Raw genomic sequence first — 10,907 nt, forward strand, 5'->3', positions numbered from 1 at the left:
GATCACTTGGTTCATTGAGCCAAAGATTTCTTGGAAATTGGGACATGGTAGAGATAGATGTATAGGTTATTTTATTTTTATCAGCTGCAAATTGGCATAAGTGATAATAAAACTACTTTATAGAAAGTGACTTAGGCCAGCATATCTGTCAGACCATCTAGTAAAATTCAGAAATAATATAATGGCCATTGAAATGGGCTTTATTAAGTCTTCAGTGTAAACTGAGATGCTTTCACTTAAAATATTTATTTATTTGTATGTATTTATTCTATTTATTTATATATACACATTCACATATGTAGAGAGAGAGGGAGAGAGATGTTAAGAATTTGAGAGAACTCTAAGGGACTGTCAAAATGCTTCATGAGAAAGTTTTTCTTCATCTCCACTAGAACCGTGCCTTTTGTACTCATGTAAATCCTCAAAGTACTGTCTTCCCAACCTTTTACAAATACTGATTGTGCAAATGATTTGCATAGCAGTGTATTGCGTGCAGTGGAGGGCACAGATGTGTACTGCATGACCCCTCCAGTAAATGTTCACTGTAGTTGAGAAAGACCATGAACACCCCCAAAAAATGAAGCAAATTCTTTAGGTGAAGATATGTATGTGTATATGTGTGTGTATTTGTATGACCTGGTCTGTCCTGGTCTCGAAACTCGGGAGCCTTAACTCAGAACAAGTGCTCTTTCTTTCTTCTCTTTCCTACTTGCCCTTCTCGGGAATAACAGGCGGTGTTTGTAGGTGTCTCTGCAACAACCAAAGCTCCCTGGTTTGTTCTCTAGTGTCTCAGTGTCATTTACAATAGGTAATGCTGCTGTTAGAGGGCCTGTGACATTAAGATATTAAGTATTCAAGAAAGTGAAGTTGACTGACTTTAGGTACATAACCTGTGAGTCTCTTTCCTTTTAATTCAGTCAGATGCATTTGGAGAGGAGAGCATGCTGATCAAGAGTATCTGAGGTCATTTCTGCTTTGTACAGTGATTTTTAAATGTGTTTTACGTTTTAATGAGAAAAGGAGAAGGGACTTATGTGTACTCCTACTTCTTATATTCAAATGATTATTTTACAAATAGTATCTTTAACCTTGTTTCTTAATATCCTTTACTAAGGGGTAGAAGATACAGATACATAAATTCAATATAAACCAGTACTTACTTTCAAGGACAATTTATTAGTTGGGTGGGGGGAATTTCTATTCATGTAGCAAAAGAACTTTTATAAACATTGGCATAAAATAAAAACATGAGAAAAATCCATGTTTAAAAGCTTTCCTCAGTATCTCAAGTCTGTTTTCATAATGTGCCTATCCCTTTAATCCACTGTCTCATTGTACCCACAGCTGCCCATTTATTTAATGATTTATCACATTAAGATATTTGATAGGGGAGACTTGGTTTATGGCTCACATGTGCTGCTTTCTTTTTGTTCCAGACCTTTGATGAATGTGTAGCTGAGGGCGGTTCAGACTGTGCTCCAGAGAAGCTCTGGCTTCAAATCCCATTCTTCTGTGGCCACAGCTCAGAGTGCTGGTAGGGAGATGAAGTTAGCTTAAATTGATAATTCCTTATTATCTCTCTAATCTGTATTTCACACGTGTGAATGTATTAGTCAAGGGCTAGGTATGAGGAAATTAATGAAAGATTAGACTAAAAATAACATACAATTAAGTAATATCTAGTTTTCCAGTTACCTTTAAGTGCATTGAGAAGAATCTTCACATATTATCCTTACAGTGTTTTCTCAGATGCTGGTTTTTTAATTTTTGTTTGTTTTTGATCTTAGACATATTTTGCTGTATTCCAGCAGGGCTGTTAATTAGAGATCAAGGGTCATTTCATGAACTTCATTTTCTCCTAAGCTTATTGTTTTAGCTATTCATTTTAGATCAAGAGAAGGTTTAGTGGGTAAATTTATTCACCTGGTTTTACTGTTAAGCTGATTTGACTTTGAGAGAAAGCCAAGGTTATAATTGTGGTGTAGTCTGCTAATAATTGTGAGGTGGAAAATAAAGATATTTTATCTTTAATCAAGGAGTGTATTTCCCCAGAATGTGCTGAGTTTGTTTTTAAAAATAATGTACATATTTATATGTTCTAATCAATCATATTAATGGGAAGAGTAGAAAAATGCAAGAACACATTCAAAGTTAGTATCTCCTGTGAAACCATAATGAGAAATACAACAAATGCCCTTTGATCTTCATAATTTGAGATATGTTATTGGATTACTTTAAGGTCCTACTCAGACTATATCAAAACATAACAATAGCATAAGAATAATTGGAAGCATAGCAAGTATGTCTTCTTAATTTTTAATCATCTTCTTAGAACAGGAATTAACAGTTTACAACCTGGAGACCAAATTTGGCCCATCACCTGTTTTTAAATAAAGTTTTATTGGAACACAGCTGCATCCATTTATTTACTTATTGTCTATGGCTGTTTTCAAAGATACAATGTTTCAAGAGCAGAATTAAGTAATTGTGACCAAGACCATATGGCCACCAGAGCCTAAGATACTTACTCTCTAGCCCCTTATAGACAATGTTTGCCAACCTTGGCCTCAGAACAATAAAAAGTATTGCTTTATTAGGCGTTATTGAGGAGATTTTAATTGAACATCTTCAGTATGTTTCATAGATTAATAGAAAACTGGGAGAGAACTTGAAAATCAACTGATTGACTCCTCCCTTCTCTGCCCGACCCCCTGCTTTTTAATGGCTGAGAAAACAAAAAATGTTGAAGTCACCAGCTCAAAGGCAGAGCTGGAATTAGGATTAGGGAATGTCAGTGCTAAAAAGAACCCAAAAGTGTAGTTTATTTAGGGCCAAATCTCTATTAACGGCCATTTTGCTGACAGTGTGAAAGATAAAAATAAAACACTCTTAACAGAGCCATTTATTTCTATTCCTCAGAAATTTCAGAAAAACCTAAGGTCACAAATTAAATTAAGCACTACACACAAACTGCTTAGACCTTATGTCTTGCCAGTGGGTTTCAGCCCCAGACAAGTCCACTATGGATTCAGTGAGACCAAAAAATGACAGTGGGATGTTCTTGGGATGAAAGGGTTTATACCCAACTGTATTCCCACCATGGCAGGTCAATCCCTAGAACCCTATCCACTAAGAGCAAGTCTGCATGCAGCAAGTGGGTCTCTGCCTCTGGGCCTCTCTGTCCTGGCACTGCCACCACTCCAGTGTCTGCTCTCCTGCAGCCTTGCAACCATGCAGCAGCTCAGAGCCCTGTGCAGAGCTCTTTATATAGAGTCAACAACAACGTATTGCCCACACGTGTGTAGTGAGCAAGCCAAACAGGGCCAGGTGAGAATCCTGGCCACAGGAACCTTCACTTTATCCACACCTTATTACTAGAGAGCTCTTAAAATGAACAAAGTTTAGAGTAGTTAAAAAAAATTATGCTCTCGCACTAGATCCAATGGGAGGAATATATGTTTTATATGTCTGTGTTTTTTTAACTGCCCTCAAACTGAAAAGTACCCCCGAGTAAAGTCCTACTTAGCATTGCATAGTTGAGCAGAAACTTGTAGAGGCAAAGGAAATTAAAAACAGGTGTGCCTCCCAATGGCTACTAATAAAAAGGCATTAAGGCTTTGTATGGATATGTGCTTATCTATTTTCTCCATAATATACAGTGTCAAAGGCATCAAAATTACTTAGCAGATTTTACAACTATGTTTTAATTCCTTTGGTTTCAGGAATGTGGGAAGCAGGTGGGCTATGGATCAGGCCAAGTATAACCTAATTAATGAATACTTTCTGGTGGGAGTTACTGAAGAGCTTGAAGATTTCATCATGTTATTGGAGGCAGCTTTGCCCCGGTTCTTCAGGGGTGCTACAGAACTCTATCGCACAGGTATGTAAAGGACGGGGTCCTTTTCAGAGCCATCCGTAGCTTTGTTTGAAACTTGAGAAATAGGTTTGATTGGAAGCTTTTTGAGTAAAGCAACAGAAACAGCTCCAGAAAGGCAGGTATATTGTCTGCTTTTCCTCACCATTTTTAACACAGAACAATGTCCCCCACACAGAGGGCATTGATTAAATATTTTTTTGAATGAATAAGCATTAGATGATCATTAGCGAGCACTGTAGGAATACTGGAAGGATACTAACTACAGAACCAGTCTTAGAAATGTATAATACTTTGTAATGCTGGATACCAAACATATGACTCTGTATTCCATCCTTAGATCTGCCTAATGCCATTGAGAATAGCGGGTGAGAAGGTGAGCCTGAGCACATTAATAATGATCATCATGTGCTATGTCTAGTACTCCTAAAAGGGTGCTGCAGCGGCCCGGACAGCATTACACACCTCAGAGTGACCGTGCTTGTCCAGTCTAAATCTGATTTCTTTTTTCTGCTCTTTGGTAAGACACAATCATAGGATCTCTTTTCCTAGAGTATGCATATGTCCTACCTTCTAACACATAGTTAGAAGAGAATATAAATTATGAGAAATTAGTATTAAAGTTGAACATATTTTGTATTTCAAAAAATAAACTAGTCAGAACCAAGGATCTGAGAATACCACATGGAATGTGACAGAGTACACTTTACTGAGTGGCCATCCTTACTTGGCATTATTTGGCATCTCGTTAAGTCTTTAACAGGTCAAGGATTTACATTATAAAGAAATCAATGATAGTTCTGGTATGATTAAGGCACCATTTTGCCTGAATGATATTAATGCAAAACAGTCATGTCAGTTGTCCTTCAGTGTGTCACATTAACTTACGTCATCTCTTCAAGTAGGCATTGGTCCTTGGCGTGTCCTCAGAATTATTTACCTTTTCTTTTTTTCCTTTGTAAGTAGGAAAGAAATCTCATCTTAGGAAAACCACAGAGAAGAAACTCCCCACTAAACAAACCATTGCAAAACTACAGCAATCTGACATTTGGAAAATGGAGAATGAGTTCTATGAATTTGCACTAGAGCAGTTCCAATTCATCAGAGCCCATGCTGTACGAGAAAAAGATGGAGACCTCTACATCCTCGCACAAAACTTTTTCTATGAAAAGATTTACCCGAAATCGAACTGAGTACAAGGTGTGACTATTAGATTCTTGAACTAAACCTTTGGCCCTCTCTACACCTAGGTTCTTAGCTCTGCACCTTGGATCGCTGATAGGTGTATAAGACAATTTGTATTGAGCCAGGTAAGGAAACTGACAATAATGTCAAGGAGGTAGATACTGGCTGTGTCAGAAATCTAAAAAGTTTAAGTTACAGCCTTTTTTTTTTTATCTAGTTAAATTTTGGTGGGAGTTACAACCTCCTGCCTGGAACCTAGATATCACCTAAAATAAACACATAGGAGGTCCAATCAAAGGCTAAATACAATTTCAGAAAAAGTTATACTGTTTTTGATAAAGCATTTCTTCAGGTAACCATGAATGAAGATGAATCCACTTATACTACTTCTACCTTTACCTGGAGGTTTAGGTTATACACCTTTACTGAATAGTGTTATTACCTGTTGGGTTGTGTGTGTTTTGTTTTTTTCAGATCACATCTCATGAAATTTATTGGAATGTTTGATCATGTTTGCTAAGAGTGTTTCTCCTGTAGTTGGAATTGCACATCTTTATGTAAGTCATTTTAATATTCTTTAAAAAAAAATCATTAGTGTTAAAAACCAAATTTAAACCATTACTAATACTGTAAAAAGAATCAAAGCAGTATTTCTCATTCCCGTCTTCCCAATATCTAAGATTGGGGAGATACTTCAAAGAATGTTGACATTGCCTAAATTATTAATTAAAGCTTCCACACATTAATATCAAAAAAATAAGTTTAATATGTGTTTCTCCCTGTGTTATTTGTAAAGCTGTAAACTGAGATATCATTGACTCCATATTACACCTGTGGTAATACGGAGTGAGCTGTGGTATGGGTAGGATTTTCCTACTTCTTCTGTACTTTTACTTGTAGACTATTTTTACTAAGGTGCTTTATAATGTGTTTTAAAGCATTGCATTTACAAAAAAAGAAAAAGAAAATGCTGTAAATATTGCATATTTTATGTATTTGGACCAAAAGGTTGTAAGCAATTAGAAAAAAGTGGTTTTGCACCAATTTTATTATGTCAAGTAAAACCATCAGATCTACCGGTCTTGTATTTCTTGTTTAACTTTACTGTTAAGACATCACTGAAGTGAACTTCAGTAACCTTTCAATTTTGATATACAGTACACTTTTCATAACTGGGGGCAGTAATTATAATGGAAAGAGTACTGGACAAGGAGTCAGAAAACTTGATTTCTGGTCCTGGCTCTGCCACTTATCAGCTGTGTGACCTTGGGCAAGTCACTTACCCTCTCTTTGCCTCAATTTCCTCATCTTGAAATGGGGATACTATACCTGCTGTACCTACCTCACAGGGATGTTGTGAGGATTAAATGAGATGGCATGTGAAAGCACTTTGAAAACACACTATATAAATGTAAGGTATTATGGAAACATCTTTAAATATAGTTTCATACCATTAATTTTTTAACAAAGAAAGGGAGAAGTCCACTTATAAACCAGTTGAAAAAAGTTAATATTGATTGATATAAATTTGTTTTATAAATGTCTTCTCGGTGTTTTATCCTCCCTGTTTCAACAGCAATTCAAATACGAAGCACCTGTGAACTCTTAAAGATTCATGAGCAGCTGCTTGAGTTCAGGAGGGTCCCTGTTTGAAAAAGACTTCATTACTGACTCAGGGCAGGGCAAAAATGTGCTCTTGAAATTGGGAAGATTTTTCTGTTTTGATTTTACATTACCATTCAGAAATGGTAACTATTTTATATATCTGTTTTTTTAGGTATATTTTGCAGAGTTTAATTTCCTTGTGCATTCTTTACCTTCCTCCCCTTGGAGTAACAGAGAATTGTAGAAACATTTTCTAAAAGACTAATCTTTAATATGTTTAAATAAATATTCCTGAACAAGGCCTCACCAAACTATGTAAGCATTGTAGGCAGGTTGCTTTAAAGGTTATTAACTGTTTGGGAGGTGAGGAGGGAGCACTACTGTCTTGCCTGAGGGTTTCAGCCCAGGGCAAGTTCACTGTGGATTCAGTGAGACTGAGGAATGACAATGGAACGTTCTTGGGATAAATGGATTTTATACCAGGCTTTATTCTCCCTGCCATATGTGGAGCACTAGAATTACGTGTGTAATCCTCCTTCTTCTCTGCCTCCACCCAGAGCACTGGGCAGAGCTCTTTATATAGTGACTCAGTCAGTAACAGTTTATTGCCTATGGGTGTGGAAGCAGTAGACTATCAACAGGCCAGTTACATCATTAAGTAATTTAGGGTGAGGTGAGGATCCTGGCCAGAGGAACTTCCATTTCCCCACAACTACTTATCAAAAAACATTTAAAAATACATTTAAAGCTACAGAAAGTTGACAGAAAATCATTTTAGACCCTTTCTCCCCTATAATAGGAAAAATCTGAGAACATTGATAGGCATACCTTTCCTACTGGGCTTTTTTTTGTGTGTGTATGTATTTATTAGCTTTTACATGTATTTGTTGAAAATATACACAAATTATTTCCTTGCCCAAAAGTAAAGCACCACTTCATGGTGGAGCATTTGATGTTTATCTGCTGAGGAACCCCAGTATGCAGGTTATTCTTGGAGTACATGCTAAAATCTTGAGGTGCATTAACTCATTCAGATAACTAAAGTAATACATGCACTAGATAGGGGTCAGAAAGCTTTTTCTAAAAAGATCCAGAGTAAATATTTTAAGCTTTGCCGACCATAGTGTTTCTGTCACAACTACTCAACCCTGCTGTTTTAACCCAAAAGGAGCATAGACAGTACATAAATGAGTGAACATGGCTATGTTCCAATTAAACTTTATTATACAAAACAGGTGGCATGCCAGATATGGACCATGGGTTGTAGTTTACCAATCTCTATAACAGATCATTATGGAGAAATCATTTTTGAATCTGTATTCTTGTTGCCTAGAAGAGTTTATATACTTCCAAAAGCTCCTAACTTATATCCAAAGAATAGCTTTCTAATTCAGGAGGTCTCCCCCACAGAGTCATACACTTTTATGACTTGATTCTTTCCAGGTGGGCATGTTTTCTTTCCTAGTTTAACAGTTCAGAATAGGGTCATTTATTCTATTTTAGGGTGGGTTAGTAGTCTCCTTCCAGGAGACTGAGAGTGGGTTAGATTTAATTCCATCTGGTTCAATACAGTCCTAGGAATCTGACAAGCACAGAGTCCTTGTAATACCTAACTTTATAATCAAATAAATGGAACCACTGAGACAATAGTGTATTTTTTTAAAGTGGCAAATGTGGTTTTCTTTTTTCAGCCTTTGTGCTTTTTCAGTATTTTGATCATAGGGAGATTTTTTTTTTATAATACAAAAACAAATTAACCACTTTGAATTTTAAAAGATAATGTTACGTGTGTGTGTATCTATATATGTTTATTTCCAAAAAGAGGAAAAAGTACTTTTTGTTCAACTTGTATCAACTCCTATTTTCTAATTCCTGTGAAATGGCAACTGTTGTTAAATTATTGTGACTGTTTTAAAATGTAATGGGGAGGATGTATTTTGATTTTACCCAGCTTTAATCTGTAAAATATCACTTAAATATATCTGATAGCAACACTTAGAGTATTGCACGGGGATTACTTTTCTATCATCCATATGCAATTGTGCAACTTTTAACATATTGGGTGCTTCTGTATTCCTGATGATTGGATTTAAATTATTGAAAATCAGAGAACTTAAACTTGTTGTCTTTTTTGCTTTAAATTTTATTTCTTATTCTTAAAATTCAGTTAATGCCAGAATTTGAAATCTGTTTGTTCTTTCTCAATATATGTCCTAATGGAAATTCTTGAAATTGTTCGTGCCACCAGTGATTTACAAACAGTATTTTGATATTGCAGATGATTTGCTCATTGTATTTGCTTAGTTAGAAAGAAAATAGTTTGTAGACGATGATTCTCTCTTTTTCTAATAAAATGAAATAAAAATTCTAGAAGCACTAGAGAACTCAAAGGCTGGTTCTCAAATACATAGTTGGTTTTTTAATTTATATTCACATTCTACATAGAGAACATCTGTGTAAGCCATTTATCTATCTCAGTTTTCCCATTGATCATTCTCAAACACACCTATGGTCCTGGAATCCTTTATTATGAAAAGCACTCTGTACTGTAGCATTTTATGAATTTTGTCTTTAAGAGGTCCAGGTGCTTCTACTTTACAATTTGAAATGTTGCCTCTTCATAAATTAGTGCTATTTACTTTGAGAGAAAGCAGGGCGATTGTTAATTTTTGCATCCATTTACCCAATGCAGCGTTGCTGAATGACGCCAGCTGAATGGCTGTTCAGGCAACCTTGCTCCTGTTGCAACAAACACACTGCCAGTTCAGCTCTTCTGGAGCAGAGTCGACTTAACGATTTCCTGGAGTGGGAATTTTAGAGATTGAAATAGGTGATCAGTCGGATTTATCCTGTAATTTAAGTTCATGCAACTTTGTGACCTTTGCAGTACTATTTATAAAAGGACCCTGATGGTGATGATGTCTTTAAAACACATCCCTGGTAAGCCTGTCGTTTAGACACACTGGTGCTGTCTGGCTTTTTAGCTTCCACAGCTTCCTCTTGAGGGTCAGGTATGTGAGCGTCTCTAAAGCAGTGTTGGCTCTAATTTTGAGAAACATGGATTGTATATCTTGACTTTTATTTTTAAATACACAGCTAAACAGTGCCTTTCTTTCCTCACAATCCGTGTTGGAGGATGCTCCCTCCTTCCTCCATCTCCATTTTCTCTCTTCTCTCCTCCCCCTCCACCCGCTTCAGCGGATTCATTTATGCAACACTGTTTCCAACTTAAAACCATTTTGTCACATCTGTTGGAGAGAGAATCACTCCTTTTCCTTAACATTCTGCCAGCTTTCTGTTGTTGGAAGTGTTTTGGTTGATTACCTGATGCAAAAGCTATAAAATAAACACTCAGTGGGAAGGGGAAAAATGGTTTGGTGTCCTGTTTTAATATTTTCTCCTGTAGCCTCGATACTTGCAGACATTCTCCAAGAGGACTCAGTGTTGGGTGTCATCAGCTTAACCCCCAGATACCGCTGCCACCGGAGAGGCGTGCATCGTCGCTGGTCTGCAAAAGTTTTCTGGCTTGTTTGTGAGCTGCAGACTGACGTGCCTCTGCTGCTCTTTGCTTTATAGTTCTTCATTGTTATAGAAATTTCAGGTAGAAAATGTACAAGTTATACCTGGAATATACACTCAATAAAAGAGGAAATAAGGAAAGTGATACCGGGGTTCTTGTCTGCGAAGTCGAAGAATGAATTTAGCAAACAGTCAAGGTAGGAGAGTCAGGGCAGAGGCTTTTATTGAGAGATACAGTGAGAGGACAGAGCTCCTGGCTCACACCAGGAGGGGACAAGAGAGCCCCTAGTGGTGCGTTGTCTAGGGGGTTTTATAGGCAGCTGAGGATTTTTCGAGAACATGAAAAAAAACAGGGGTGTGGACTTGCATCACCTGCCCTGTCCTCAAGGTGGGCTGGGCTTTTGTCTTGCCTGCTAGGGATCTTTACAGTGAAGTCACGGGTTATGCTGAGATACCCTTGCAGAACACTCAAACATTCCAGGCCAAGTTGCTCCTGGCCTTTTGACCTTTAACTGATCTCACTGAAGATGTCTATATTCTTAGTCTGGTATCTTTCCCTAGAGAATCAGTGTGACCTTGACTTTGCATAATGCTTAACAGAGTTTCAGCAGGGACTTCTTTGCCCATTGTTACATTGCTCTGACTCTAAATACTCTGCCCTGCTTTTCCTGGAGGCCCTCACCCTACTCTGACTACACCCACGGTCCCTGTCTCAAAAGGGCTG

The 10,907-nt window shown here is 37.2% G+C and overlaps 1 protein-coding gene across 3 annotated transcripts in view; it reads left to right on the forward strand.

Annotated features, from left to right (window-relative positions):
• HS2ST1 (heparan sulfate 2-O-sulfotransferase 1) overlaps positions 1–10,036 on the forward strand; it is a 166,695-nt gene extending 156,659 nt beyond the window's left edge. The window contains exons 5-7 of one of the 3 annotated variants that reach the window (XM_036890156.2): positions 1,437–1,534; positions 3,723–3,880; positions 4,838–10,036. In XM_036890156.2, coding sequence (XP_036746051.1) covers positions 1,437–1,534; positions 3,723–3,880; positions 4,838–5,067 — 486 coding nt within the window. In that variant the 3' untranslated portion in view covers positions 5,068–10,036. Of the gene's footprint in view, positions 1–1,436; positions 1,535–3,722; positions 3,881–4,214; positions 4,252–4,837 lie in introns of those variants that run through there. The other 2 variants (XM_057500395.1, XM_036890157.2) reach the window with 2 other exon arrangements.
• The last annotated feature ends 871 nt before the right edge of the window (positions 10,037–10,907 follow it).

Source organism: Manis pentadactyla, chromosome 4 (genome assembly GCF_030020395.1).
Source record: "Manis pentadactyla isolate mManPen7 chromosome 4, mManPen7.hap1, whole genome shotgun sequence".
NCBI classification, from domain to species: domain Eukaryota; kingdom Metazoa; phylum Chordata; class Mammalia; order Pholidota; family Manidae; genus Manis; species Manis pentadactyla.